At 39.6% G+C, this 15,588-nt stretch overlaps 1 protein-coding gene across 7 annotated transcripts in view; it reads right to left on the reverse strand.

The window, feature by feature from the left end:
• Positions 1 to 2,450: 2,450 nt before the first annotated feature.
• kmt2cb (lysine (K)-specific methyltransferase 2Cb) overlaps positions 2,451 to 15,588 on the reverse strand; it is a 190,014-nt gene continuing 176,876 nt past the window's right edge. For all 7 annotated transcript variants that reach the window (XM_061920330.1, XM_061920335.1, XM_061920333.1 and 4 more), the window contains 4 exons: positions 13,391 to 13,507; positions 13,231 to 13,304; positions 12,698 to 12,806; positions 2,451 to 4,270 (listed from right to left, as the gene is read on the reverse strand). In XM_061920330.1, coding sequence (XP_061776314.1) covers positions 4,175 to 4,270; positions 12,698 to 12,806; positions 13,231 to 13,304; positions 13,391 to 13,507 — 396 coding nt within the window. In that variant the 3' untranslated portion in view covers positions 2,451 to 4,174. The remainder of the gene's footprint in view (positions 4,271 to 12,697; positions 12,807 to 13,230; positions 13,305 to 13,390; positions 13,508 to 15,588) is intronic.

The following is a 15,588-nucleotide window of genomic DNA, read 5'->3' on the forward strand; positions in this document are numbered from 1 at the left end:
TATAATTTGAAATGTGGACTCGTCAGACCACAGAACACCTTTCCACTTTGCATCAGTCCATCTTAGGTGAGCTCGGGCCCAGCCAAGCCGGCGGAGATTCAGGATATTGTTGATAAATGGGTTAGGTTTTGCATAGTAGAGTTTTAACCTGCACTTGCAGTTGTAGCGACCGACTGTAGTTCCTGACAGTGGTTTTATGAAGTGTTCCCGAGCCCATGTGGTGATATCCTTTACACACTGATGTCGGTTTTTGATGCAGTACCGCCTCAAGGATCAAAAGTCTGTAATATCATCGCTTACGAGCAGTGATTTCTCCAGATTCTCTGAACTTTTTGATGATTTTACGGACCGTAGATGGTAAAATCCCTAAATTCCTTGCAATAGCTCGTTGAGAAATGTTGTTCTAAAACTGTTCGACAATTTGCTTAAAAAGTGGTGACCCTCACCCCATCCTTGTGAATTACTTAGCATTTCATGAAAGCTGCTTTTATACCCAATCATGGCACCCAACTGTTCCCAATTAGCCTACACACTTGTGGGATGTTCCAAATAAGTGTGTGATGAGCATTCCTCAACTTTATCAGTATTTATTGCCACCTTCCTAACTTCTTTGTCACGTGTTGCTGGCATAAAATTTTAAAGTTAATGATTATTTGCAAAAAAAAAATGTTTATCAGTTTTAACATCAAAAAGGTTGTCTTTGTAGCACATTCAACTGAATATGGGTTGAAAAGGATTTGCAAATCATTGTATTCCGTTTATATTTACATCTAACACAATTTCCCAACTCACATGGAAACGGGGTTTGTACCAAAAAGTTCTATTTTGGTTTCATCTGACCACATGACATTCTCCCAATCCTCTGCTGCATCATCCATGTGCTCTCTGGCAAACTTCAGACGGGCCTGGACATGCACTGGCTTGAGCAGGGGGACACGTCTGGTACTGCAGGACTGTATTCCCTGTCAGCGTAGTGTGTTACCTATGGTAACCCTTGTTACTTTGGTCCCAGCTCTCTGCAGGTCATTCACCAGGTCCCCCCTTGTGGTTTTGGGATTTTTGCTCACCGTTCTCATGATCATTTTGACCCCACGGGATGAGATCTTGCAAGGAGCCCCAGATCGAGGGAGATTATCAGTGGTCTTGTATGTCTTCCATTTTCTGATAATTGCTCCCACAGTTGATTTTTTCACACCAAGCTGCTTGCCTATTGTAGATTCACTTTTCCCAGTCTGGTGCAGGTCTACAATTCTTTTCCTGGTGGCCTTTGACAGCTCTTTGGTCTTGGCCATAGTGGAGTTTGGAGTCTGACTGTTTGAGGTTGTGGACAGGTGTCTTTTATACAGATAACGAGTTCAAACAGGTTTTATTATTACAGGTAACGAGTGGAGGACAGAAGAGCTTCTTAAAGAAGAAGTTACAGGTCCGTGAGAGCCAGAGATATCCTTGTTTGAAGTGACCAAATACTTATTTTCCACCATAATTTACAAATAAATTCTTTAAAATTCCTACAATGTGAATTCCGGGATTTTTTCCCCCACATTCTATCTCTCACAGTTGAAGTGTACCTATGATGAAAATTACAGACCTCTGTCCTCATTTTAAGTGGAAGAACTTGCACAATCTGTGGCTGACTAAATACTTTTTTGCCACACTGTATATATATATACATACACACACACACATTTATATAAGGCTATAAAATAGGCCAATGATTGGCTGAAACACTGATTTTCAGTTGAACATTAAAAACACACAGTCAAAAAATAAAAATGTCTTCCCCTTTCGGAAAGTCTATCTTTAAAACTACTTCAGCCCGAAATACACATGTCAAGTATCGGTTACATTTGAGGCAACTTTAAGATTTAAAGACAACAATGGGTTTACATAACTTTAATTTATAACAAATCAAAATATAAGGAACACACCCATTTTTACACCTTCCATCCATCCATTTTCTACCGCTTATTCCCTTTTGGGGTCGCGGGGGGCGCTGGCGCCTATCTCAGCTACAATTGGGCGGAAGGCGGGGTACACCCTGGACAAGTCGCCCTGCAACACGTAATACTTCAAAATAAAGAAATTGGTAGCAAAGTGTGAAATGATGCTTTGAATGGGGAAAAAGCGCCATCTGGTGGACATATATAAACCATTTAATTAGAAATCGTGTTCTGAATTGGGGAAAAAACTAAAAGGTTTGCAAATCACATTTACAAATGTTTTACTGGGACATGAGGAACAAATGTGTCCGTTTGTGCGCACCGTTGACATTTCGGACGGACAATTAAAAAATAATCTGGCATAAAGTGGCTTGGAATTTTTAAAAGTGTATAGTTTCCATTTAAAATAAAATTAGGCTGTTCTGTTGGGCAAAAGAAGTGTTTTCTGTATTGATTAAAGATAATAAATATATAATACTCTTGATTGGCTATACAAACATACACAATATGTTAACATGTAAAATAGTTTATTTTTGTAAATGTTTCTAAATTCAATTCCACAAACTCCAAACCCCATACTCTGTACACTTCAAAAGGCATTTTCAAAAAACAGAAAAAAAAGGGAGGGGGAAAGAAAAGAAAAATAAACAAAAGGGGACTACTTTACACGACCAAGGAAATGTAGCACAAACACACTGGCAGGATGATGTCATATACAAGAGAAGAAAAATAGTCAAGAAACAATTTTGTTACAACCATTCATTGAGAAAATATATACAATTGAGCCTTCGGAAAGTTAAAAAAATACATGCCATATACATTACAAGTTCTAAGACTGTCTCCAAAATTGTTTTTTTTTTTACAGTCGACTTGAAATTGTGCACGCAAAAAACTCTTCCGTTTCTACGCATGTGACTTGTGACGTGTCCGTATAAGAAATAGATCTGGATAAAGACAACATGTTTTCTATCCAAAGAGAAAGACGAGCGACGGATGTAAAAGTTCCCCCGTGATTCTTTCTGTCACACACACTTACACACACACGCACGCACACACACTTACACACACACGCACGCACGCACACGCACACACACACACACACACACACCTGTCTAACTCATCATGATTAGACGCTGTTTAAAAGCAACATGAAAACAACAGCTAATATACGTCGGTGCTCCTATTTGTGTTAAAAAGTAGTTTTTTGGGGGGGCGTTTAAAACTTCATTCACAGTTGTTTAAAATCAAACCTGATTAACAGCACACTTACTTGACGAGTTCCTTCTCGGATTCGGTAATCGATCATTGGTTAGGTTAGTCAACAAAAATAGTCTTCTCTCGGCGAGTGGTTAAAGGACGTGTGAGTCACAAAAACACTACAGCTACAATACCTTACTCTTACAACAAAAATACTTTGTGAATTATTGTGGTTATATTACAAATTCTGTACAGAATAATCATAATATATACTCTCAAAAAAAGAAATAACGCTCCATCTTAAATACATTTCAATGACGAACAGAACGGGGGAGAGGGAGAACAAATGTAACACCGAACATCGAGAAGGTTAAGGTAGTATTTGGTCGGTTATTCCTATACTTTTCTTTATGTACATTTTATACAAAAAAAGGTAACAGCATGTCTTCTGTTGTCAGTGATCTCGCCTTCTTCAGCTCGTGGTTTGAAGAATAAAATCCATTCACGCAGTAATAAATACAAAACCTCTCCACACACGTCACATGACAAAGATAAAACTGACTCATGGAATCAAGTATTTTTTACGTTTTTTGTGTGTCTGTGTGGGTTTTTTTTGTCGGTTTTTCATATTTTTTTTTTTTTAGTGCAAGTTAATATTCCCTTCGCAGTATTCATTGCTGTACATTCCTCATTCAGTGATGTCTACATTTAGTCGTACATTATGACACACACACACACACACACACGCACGCACACGCACGCGCACACACAAAGGGCCTGCCCTTAGTAAGCAATAAGGCCGCACCCCGCACAGTGCTTTCTCATTCGTTGGTGAAGTCCACACCAGACACACACTTACAGGTAGAGCGTGGAGGCGGGGCTTATTACAGCCTCACTCCCAGGTATGGCACAAGTCGCGTCCTGCTACTGTGTACCACTAATGAGACAAAACCTCTTCCTTGTGAAGTTGGTCACATCCAAACACTGGAAGCAGGGGAATGCGTTTAGGGTTCGTCAGCCTCCTCCGTTTTTTTCCTTCAGTTGATCCATTTCCGGCATTCCGGCGCTCCGCAGTGGCAGGCAACCTTGTGCCCACCGCCGCAGACGGGGTCGAAATGGTGGTCGAAAAACAACTGGAGAAAGAAAAAGCAAACGTTTTGTCACGCTTCATGTTGAAAAATCAGAACTTCATGTGTAGATAATTAACAGGTTTTTATTTTTTTAGACAAGAGCTAACTCTTGGCTGGTTGTTACACTTTAAAGTAGGGGTCTCAAACTCAATTTACATGAGTGCCAGTGGATGCAGAAACTGGGTGAGGCTGGGCCGCAAGAAAAGATTGTGAAAAAAATCTAACATGCACTTTTTAATAAATTCACCTTCTTTGAATGGCTTTCCCGCCCTAGCAACATACTTGCCAACTCTCGCGATCTTTCCAGGAAACACTCGAATATCAGTGCCCCTCCCGACAATCTCCCGGGACAATCATTCTCACGGTTTTCACCTGTACAACAATATTAAGGGCATGCCGTGATGGCACTGTCTTTAGCGTCCTCTACTACCTGCCGTCTTGTCCGCTTTTCCACCACACAAACAGTTTATCGGCCCAGTCACATGTTGTACGAGGCTTCTGCAGACCCACGGAAGTGACTGCAAGGCATACTTGATCAACAGCCACACAGTTCACACTGAGGGTGGCCGTATAAACAACTTTTTCACTGTTACAAATATGTGCCACACTGTGAACTCACACCAAACAAAAGTGACAAACACATTTTGGTAGAACATCCGCACCGTAACACAACATAAACACAATAGAACAAATACCCAGAATCCAATGCAGCCCTAACTCTTCCGGGCTACAATAGGGGTGGGGGGGAGTTGTATATTGTAGCACGAAAGAGTTAGGGCTGCATGGGATTCTGGGTATTTGTTCTGTTGTGTTTATGTTGTGTTACGGTGCGGATGTTCTCCAAAAATATGTTTGTCATTCTTGTTTGGTGTGGGTTCACAGTGTGGCGCATATTTGTAACAGTGTTAGAGTTGTTTATACGGCCACCCTCAGTGTGACCTGTGTGGCTGTTGATCAACTATGTCTTGCGTCTAAAGGAGCCAAATACAATATGTGGCTGGGCTGGCACGCTGTTAGTACAGGTTATAGATGACAGTAAAGGCAGTGCCTCCACGGTTCCCCCCCAATATTGTTGTTTGGGTGTAGTTCGGGAGAATGATTACCCCTGGAGGGGCACTGAAAATTGGGAGTCTCCCAGAAAAACCGAGGGTATACAGGTTTCACGCTGAAAAGCGCCGTTTAAATAAGACTCGCGGGCCGCACTAACAATACATTTTCACATCAAGGTGCGGGCCGCAAAATAACGTCTCGCTGCCCACTATTGGCCCGCGGGCCGCGTGTTTGAGACCCCTGCTTTAAAGGGAAACTGCATTTTTTGGGGGAGTTTTTCCTATTGTGTACAATCATTATGAAAGAACACACTTAATTTTTTTTATTTTTAAGGATTTCAACGATGTTAACAACAATGTGGGTAATGCAAGTCACTGCTGTAGCCTTCAAAGTCCTCTAAAACAACTTCAAAACCCTCCAACAACTTTGCATACACACAGCAAGTATATGTACAGAACCCAAAACCAGTGAAGTTGACACCTTGTGTAATTCGTAAATAAAAGCAGAATAAATGATCTGCAAATCCTTTTCAACCAATATGCAAAGACAAGATATTTAATGTTCGAACTGAGAAACTACAATTTTTTGGGGCATATAATCATTAACTTAGAATTAAATGGTAGCAACACATTGCAAAACAGTTGGCACAGGGGCATTTTTACCACTGTGTTACATGGCCTTTCCTTTTAACAACACTCAGTAAACGTTTGGAAACTGAGGAGATCAGTTTTTGAAGCTTTTCAGGTGGAATTCTTTCCCATTCTTGCTTGATGTACAACTTAGGTTGTTCAACAGTCCGGGGTCTCCATTATGGTACTTTAGGATTCCATATTGCGCCACACATTTTCAATATGAGGCAGGCCAGTCTAGTACCCGCACTCCTTTACTACGACGCCATGCTGTTGTCACTCGTGCAGAATGTGTCTTGGCATTTTCTTGCTGAAATTAGCAGGGGTGTCCATGAAAAAGACGTTACTTGGATGGCAATATATGTTGTTCCAAAACCTGTATGTACCTTTCAGCATTAATGGTGCCTTCACAGATCTGTAAGTTACCCATGCCTTGGGCACTAATACACCCCCATACCATCACAGATGCTGGCTTTTGAACTTTGCGCAGTCTGGATGGTTCCTTTCCTTGTTGGTCTTTAGGACACGATGTCCACAGTTTCCAAAAACAATTTGAAATGTGCACTCGTCAGACCACAGAACACTTTTACACTTTGCATCAGTTCATCTTAGATGAGCTCTGCTCAGCGAAGCCGGCAGCATTTCTGGGTGTTGTTGATAAATGGCTTTCGCTTTGCATAGTAGAGTTTTAACTTACACTTACAGATGTAGTGATGAACTGTAGTTACTGACAGTGGTTTTCTAAAGTGTTCCTGAGCCCACCTGGTGATATCCTTTACACAGCGATGTCGCTTTTTGATGCAATACCGCCTGAGGGACCGAAGGGCCGTAATATCATCGCTCACGTGCAGTGATTACTCCAGATTCTCTGAACCTTTTGATGATATTACGGACTGTAGATGGTGAAATCCCTAAATTCCTTGCAATTGCTGGTTGAGAAATGTTTTTCTTAAACTGTTGGACAATTTGCTTAAGCATTTGTTCACAAAGTGGTGACCCTCGCCCCATCCTTGTTTGTGAATGACTGAGCATTTAATGGAAGCTCCTTTTATACCCAATCATGGCACCCACCTGTTCTCAATTACCCTGTTCACCAGTGGGATGTTCCAAATGGGAGCAGTGAGCAGCAGCGATGACTGCGCCCGGGAATGATTTTTTGGGTGATTTAACCCCCAATTCCAAACCTTGATGCTGTTTGCCAAGCAGGGAGGTAATGGGCCCCATTTTTATAGTCTTTGGTATGAGTCGGCCGGGTATTGAACGTACAACCTACCGATCTAAGGGACGGACAATAAAATCCCAGGGGGTGATCAAGGGTGAAGGGTCAAATGCAGAGAATAATTTCGCCACACCTAGTGTGTGTGACAATCTTTGGTACTTTAACTTTAAATAACTGTTTGATGAGCATTCCTCAACTTTTCAGTCTTTTTTGCCAATTGTGCCAGCTTTTTTTTAAAAACATGTTGCAGGCATCAAATTCCATCCATCCATCATCTTCCGCTTATCCGAGGTCGGGTCGCGGGGACAACAGCCTAAACAGGGAAACCCAGACTTCCCTCTCCCCAGCCACTTCGTCTAGCTCTTCCCGGGGGATCCCGAGGCGTTCCCAGGCCAGCTGGGAGACATAGTCTTCCCAACGTGTCCTGGGTCTTCCCCGTGGCCTCCTACCGGTTGGACGTGCCCTAAACACCTCCCTAGGGAGGCGTTCGGGTGGCATCCTGACCAGATGCCCGAACCACCTCATCTGGCTCCTCTCGATGTGAAGGAGCAGCGGCTTCACTTTAACATCAAATTCCAAATGAGCTAATATTTGCAAAACAAAGAGATTACAAGTTCGAATGTTAAATATCTTGTCCATGCAGTCTATTCAATTGAATATAGGTCGTAAAGGATTTGCAAATCATTGTATTCTGTTTTTATTTACCAAAACGTGCCAACTTCACTGGTTTTGGGTTTTGTACATAAAATATTTCATGACTATCACAAGACTAAAATAATACAAACCCTGTTTCCATACAAGTTGGGAAATTGTGTTAGATGTAAATATAAATTGAATACAATGATTTGCAAATAATTTTCAACCCATATTCAGTTGAATATGCTACAAAGACAACATATTTGATGTTGAAACTGATAAACATTTTTTCTTTTGCAAAAAATCTTTAACTTTAGAATTTGATGCCAGCAACACGTGAAAAAAAAAGTTGGGAATGGTGGCAATAAATACTGATAAAGTTGAGGAATGCTCATCAAACACTTATTTAGAACATCCCACAAGTGTGCAGGCTAATTGGGAACAGGTGGGTGCCACGATTGGGTATAAAAACAGTTTCCATGAAATGCTGGGGCGAGAGTCACCAATTTGTAAGCAAATTGTCGAACAGTTTTAGAACAACATTTCTCAACGAGCTATTGCAAGGATTTTACCATCTACGGTCTGTAAAATCATCAAAAGGTTCAGAAAATCTGGAGAAATCACTGCACGTAAGCGATAATATTACTGACCTTTGATCCCTCAGGTGGTACTGCATCAAAAACCGACATCAGTGTGTAAAGGATATCACCACATGGGCTCAGGAACACCTTATAAAACCACTGTCAGTAACTACAGTTGGTCGCTACATCTATAAGTGCAAGTTAAAACTCTACTAAGCAAAGCGAAAGCCATTTATCAACAACACCCAGGAACGCCGCCGGCTTCGCTGGGCCCAAGCTCATCTAAGATGGACTGATGCAAAGTGAAAAGTGTTCTGTGGTCTTACGAGTCCACATTTCAAATTATATTTGGAAACTGTGGACGTGGTGTCTGCTGTAAGAAAGAGGAAAATAACCATCCGGATTGTTATAGGCGGAAATTTCAAAAGCCAGCATCTGTGATGGTATGGGGGTGTAATAGTGCCCAAGGCATGGGTAACGTGCACATCTGTGAAGGCACCATTAATGTTGAATGGTCCATAAAGGTTTTGGAGCAACATATGTTGTCATCCAAGCAACGTTATTTCAGCAAAACAATGCCAAGCCACGTGTTACCACAGCGTGGCTTCGTATTTAAAGAGTGCGGGTACTTTCCTGGCCCGCCTGCAGTCCAGACATGTCTCCCATCATAAATGTGTGGCGCATTATGAAGCGTAAAATACGACAGCGGAGACCCCGGACTGTTGAACGACTAAAGCTCTACATAAAACAAGAATGGGAATGATTTCCACTTTCAAAGCTTCAACAATTAGTTTCCTCAGTTCCCAAACATTTATTGAGTGTTGTTAAAAGAAAATGTGATGTGACACAGTGGTGAACATGCCCTTTCCCAACTACTTTGTCACGTGTTGCAGTCATGAAATTCTAAGTTAATTATTATTTGCAAAAAAAAAATAAAGTTTATGAGTTTGAACATCAAATATCTTGTCTTTGTAGTGCATTCAATTGAATATGGGTTGAAAAGGATTTGCAAATCATTGTATTCTGTTTATATTTACATCTAACACAATTTCCCAACTCGTATGGAAACGGGGTTTGTACATTAAAAACACAACCTCCTGTTCCCCCTCCATGACATGTCTGTCAGGCTTCTTTAAAGGGTCATTTAACTTTATTTTAGCTGTACAGGAAAACTCAAATAACGAACCTCTCATTATACAAACTCTTTGATTTACGAAGTGTTGTGTGTCTGCAGCACATTAACTGTTGGCGGGCTGATCGATCTCAGTCAGCAGAGCATTGTTGTCTTTAGCTGCTGCTCTAATTGCTAGTTTGTGTGATTTCAAAGTGTTTTTTTGTGCTTTTTAACAGCATTGTTCTGATTTGCTAGCACACTATGGGTTTAAAGAAAGCAATGAGCAAGCCAAGTGTGGTTTGAAACATTGAGGAATTATTCACAGCGGTGTCAACACTGCGTCCAACCTATGCCACTTTCTTTGGCTACACTACAAGTCGCCACCTCATTGCAGGGCCAACATAGATAGACAGACAACATTCACACTCACATTCACACACTAGGGCCAATTTAGTGTTGCCAATCAACCTGGGACGGCGTGGCGCAGTGGGAGAGTGGCCGTGCGCAACCCGAGGGTCCCTGGTTCAAATCCCACCTAGTACCAACCTCGTCACGTCTGTTGTGTCCTGAGCAAGACACTTCACCCTTGCTCCTGATGGGTGCTGGTTAGCGCCCTGCATGGCAGCTCCCTCCATCAGTGTGTGAATGTGTGTGTGAATGGGTAAATGTGGAAGTAATGTCAAAGCGCTTTGAGTACCTTGAAGGTAGAAAAGCGCTATACAAGTACAACCCATTTATCATTTATTTAACCTATCCCCAGGTGCATGTCTTTGGAGGTGGGAGGAAGCCAGCGTACCTGGAGGGAACCCACGCAGTCACAGGGGAGGACATGCAAATTCCACACAGAAAGATCCCAAGCCTGGGATTGAACCCAGGATTACTCAGGACCTTCGTATTGTGAGCAAGACGCATTAACCCCTCTTCCACCGTGGTACCCGCTAGTGGGTCCATGATGATGAATTCTGTTGTGTTTGATCAGCTGTTTTACTGCTATGTTCCAAACACTGTTTGAAAACAACTACATAGGTAAATAAACATTTACAAAATCTTTCTGTGTAAATATTTATTTTGCAACGTATAAAACTGTGGCTTATAGTCTGATGCGGCTAATATATGGAAAAAAACATTTATTTTCCCTAAAATCTAGTGGGTGTGGCTAATATACCACACCCTATAGGCCTGAAAAATACGGTAAAAAGAAAACTAATCTATTACCCCATTGTTATGTTTGTTTGATATACATTATGCTATAGTGCCTTATTTGGTGTTCAAAGTATGCAAATCTTTACTAAATCCTCGGCTTTTGTCGAGGCTGGAACCCAATATTCGTGTTTACATTGTTTTTTTATGGAAAACGTGCTTCAATACACGACCCCGAAAGGGACAAGGGATAGAAATGGATGGATGTATAGATAGATGGATACCAACTTTTCTATGTACAAACCCTGTTCAAGAACCAATTAAGTTAATAAGTCGAGGTTCCACAGTGTTTGGTTTGATGAATACAGTGGTTTACTTTATTTTGTACTCCTATGCTACTGAAGAATATCAAAAAATACCTAAAGGGGTAAAATTATGATTATTTTTTTCTACATTTAAACACTACTTGTGGTCTACATAACATGTAATGCTGGTTCTTTGGTCAAAATGTTGAAACGGTTATATTTTACAGACCATTTTCAAGCTGCTCTCTAACCGTCTCTGTGGGCAGTCCTATTTACATGCCTCCATTTTTACTTAATCTTCATCCACGATGTAGTTTTTAGCGCTTCCATCGCAAGACCACTGACAGATAAGTTAAAACTACATGCTCTCTGTACTAGCAATGGCAACACCGGAGTATGCATGTGTGTGTACGTGCCAGTCTGCCCCAAAATGACTACAATGACGGCCTCGCATAGCACTTTTTGGGTAAATTTTGACAATATATAGAGATATTCGCTGACGTCAAAATTGTGAAAAACGTCACCAGTGGGATAAATTCCAAACAGCTCGTTTGGAGGATGTTTGATGGAAGGCAAGATTGTTTTAAAAATATCTCCTCAATGACTCCATTGTTTGATTTCAAATGTTTGAGACTTATGAACATATCAAACACACAACAACAAGTACCAATAGGTAAGAAAAATTGGTTTTACAAAATAAGTCTTGTTTAAGAAATTGTTGTAACAGTATAAAATAAATTAATTCACATTACCTAGGGTAAGAACTTTTGTGAAACTATAACTTAGAAGTCATCTATAGCAGTGGTTCTCAACCTTTTTTCAGGGATGTACCCCCTGTGAACATTTTTTTAATTCAAGTACCCTGTAATCAGAGCAAAGCATTTTTGGTTGAAAAAAAGAGATAAAGAAGTAAAATAAAGCACTATGTCATCAGTTTCTGATTTATTAAATTGTATAACAGTGCAAAATATTGCTCGTTTGTAGAGGTCTTTCTTGAACTATTTGGAAAACAAAGATATAAAAATAACTAAAAACTTTTTGGGAAATAAACAAGTGATTCAATTATAAATAAAGATTTCAACACATAGAAGTAATCATCAACTTAAAGTGCCCTCTTTGGGGATTGTAACAGAGATCCATCTGTATTCATGAACTTAATTTTAAACATTTATTCACCAAAAAATATATATATTTAACATTAATATTTATGGAACATGTCCACAAAAAATCGAGCTGTCAACACTGAATATTGCATCGTTGCATTTCTTTTCACAGTTTATGAATTTACATTCATATATTGTTGAAGTATTATTCAATAAATATATTTATAAAGGATTTTTGAATTGTTGCTATTTTTAGAATATTAAAAAAAAATCTCACGTACCCCTTGGCATACCTTCAAGTACCCCCAGGGATACGCGGACCCCCATTTGAGAACCACTGATCCATAGCATACTTTTAAAAATTTGCATTTATAAAATAAGGATAATTTCAAAAGTAAATATTCCTCCCCTGTAGCAAATAAAATGGATAGTGATACAGTATACTGATGTTTTTCTCGTGATGCTGAGTGCACCAAAAGTTTTTCATGATATTTTTGATGATATGTGAAATCACGAAGACGCCTGGAAAGAAGTGCAAAATATATCATACAAAACCAGAGTCCCAGTATGCTTTGTTAATCTTTTGAGGTTCCATTGTGCAGCAAAGTGCTATTTTTTAAATGGTATTAATAAAAAAAGCTAAGAGTATCCACCTCCTCTCCTTTTGCAACACGTCGAATGCAGCTGATGATGATTTTGTAACCCCTTTCGAACGTTACCACCTCAGCGACACAGTTTGGGGCACAAGAGTGATTGATGTACCTGTTGATCAAAGAAAAAAAGAGATTAAAAAATGTCAGTTGGACATTTTTAGTCGTACACCTGTTTACCGAATTTAGAGAAACAGATGACTGAGCAAACTTACCTGGCAAGTAGAAGTATACGCTTCTTTTTTTTAAGTGAGAAATGTTTGATTCAAAGCATTATGGAAACAGATGTAAGAAATGTCAACAAATGAAATAGTCAATTGCTGATCACGTACAATACAAAATACTTTGAAATCAGCAGCCTGGGGCACCCTGGCCACACAGCAAAGGTTATAGTCACGAGTGCATTCAAACAAACAAAGAAAGGCCAGAGGCTTTACTTTAAGCGTGCTTAAACAAACTGTGTATGGCAGGGATTCTTTTAGCGAGTTCTCTTTACTAAGAGGAGGTGCAGAGCCAGTAGAAGAATCTCACTGTACCTTGCGAGCCCTCCTGTTCTAGTTGCATCGACAATGTGCTCGCTGTCGATGCGGAACATGAACACCGCTCGATTCTGGAAAGGAGACGGGTGGGTGAAGAGAAACAATTGGTTAATTTTGTATAAAGTAAAGGGGTTATGGTGTACAAACAGATGCACACCTGAGATCTATAGGCCTCATCCTTCCTGATGGCAACCTCATTTCGGAGAACGGTTCCAGTGTACTCAATCACCATTGTTTGTTTCTCCATGTCTCGAGCAGCAAACAGACCAAGACCCTGTGAAATAATTACAGGAGATATTTACTGTGTCTAAGGAGACATTAGAAATGTAGAAGCCACAAAAATGTAACATTATAATTAGGGATGTAATGGTATTGTGTTTCGGTTTCAAAATGCTAGCAATAATTCTGTGGTATTTAACAATAACAAATGAGAACTTGGGAGCACTGAAATTAGGGTTTTCTTTTCTGGAGCTTTTTCAGTGGGCAGTTTTCAGAAGCAAACTACATCTCCAACACTGCACACAGCGACATCTACAACAAGTGGGGGAAATACGAGTAATATGAAAAGCCACTTGATGAACCGCACCCAGAAAATATCCTTGATGCGAAACCAAGAAGCCAGCAAGGCCACACATCAATTTGTGAGTTATTTATATTGTTAGACATTAATTTGCCAGTTATCCTCCTGAAAATTATCATTATCATTAGCAGTCTAAGTCGTAAATAAAGTCTGCAAATAATTGAGTCAATGGGGGCTCTCTCTTACGCCCACAAAACCATCTAAATAACCATCCAAAACCCACCAACAATACTCTGTTTACATCTTGTGGTCTGAATATCAACTCAATATTAGCAATATTTTTAATATAAGCACTAACACAGACAAACTATTTTTAGAGGCGCAATGATAAGAGAGGTAACTAGCTTGTGCTGTAGCATTGAAGCAGCCGATATAATGCTGTTGCTGCATCGCGTCTCGTCACATTTTTTTTTACAGATTATAAATCATGCCTCTCATCTGGATAATATGAGGATTTAGCCATACATCTAGCAGTTGTTCATCTGTGACATGCAATTTATGATATACTCCAAGAAACCAATACAAAAATATCCATAGAGAAGGACACTGGTTCTCAGGAAGTTAAAAGTTGAAAGACAATAAATTGAACATTATTGTTTTCCACTTGTACAATGAATGTTTACATTGACAGTTTGAAGACATTCAACAAAATGTTTTCTTTTTAATATTTGGCATATTCCAGCACCATTTTTTGCATTTAAAAATACCTGTTTGTAGTCATAAATATGATTGGAATATTTGAGCATTATGTTTGTGTTTAAAATACAGAGAGGGCCTGATTTATTGAGATCCAAATACCACATGCAAAACAGCATGTGCTATCTATAAAATTGTGTGTATTATTAGCTTGCGATGCCATCAACTAACATTGCATGTGCTATGCATAACTGGTGCAGACTGCTTAATTTAAATGAGGTTTTTGTGTGTACTATGTAGCATTCACCATGGAGACACTATCATTTAATGCACATACATTATATCAGCTGTGACGTTTTGCTATCAAACAAGCAGCAGGCATGTACCACTTTTTATGGGCATTTTAGAAGCTGACTATTGCATTGCACCATGAAATCCACTTTTTAGTGCGCATATATGCACATAGGAGAGATGCTGTGCTCAAGACACAAAAAATGCAAACTTAAAGGAATTTTTTTTTCATAAAAGATTTTTGTTAATACATATTCTAAATGAACCAATGCAACAGTTTGCAGACACACGCAAAAACTGGTTTATAAGTGTGACTGTGGATCTAATATATATTATCTAGACCACAAGACAGCGTGTTAAAGTAAAAAGAAGAGAAACCGCAAAAAGAAGAAAGATGACGATACATATTCTGTCAAAACGCCTTTAACTCCTCACTCAGATCTTACGCGAGTGTCTCAGACACCTCTTCACTGCCAAAAACAAGTTGACTTTATAGTCTTAATGGTGTTTAATTGCATCCACTAAACCATATCCAATTGTATCTCCAATTAGCAAAGTATGTGAAAATATTGTCTAAACATCACAAAATGCCACAATTCGAGACAGCCATTTTGAATATTTTGCTCCTTAATATCTTTGGCAATTTCTGTAGATTTGGGGTCAGATGTCGTCATGATAGGAACGCTTCTGCACTCCTATCAGAAGATCAGGCATACTGGAAATTAGAATATGATGTGCTGTCTGTCATTCACAATCCCTACGTAAGACAAAAACATATGTTTTTCTTTATTTATGCATTGTAAGTCGTAAATAAATAAATAAAGTCTGCTAATAATTGAGTCAATGGG

Source organism: Nerophis ophidion, linkage group LG14 (assembly GCF_033978795.1).
Source record: "Nerophis ophidion isolate RoL-2023_Sa linkage group LG14, RoL_Noph_v1.0, whole genome shotgun sequence".
Lineage (NCBI taxonomy): Eukaryota > Metazoa > Chordata > Actinopteri > Syngnathiformes > Syngnathidae > Nerophis > Nerophis ophidion.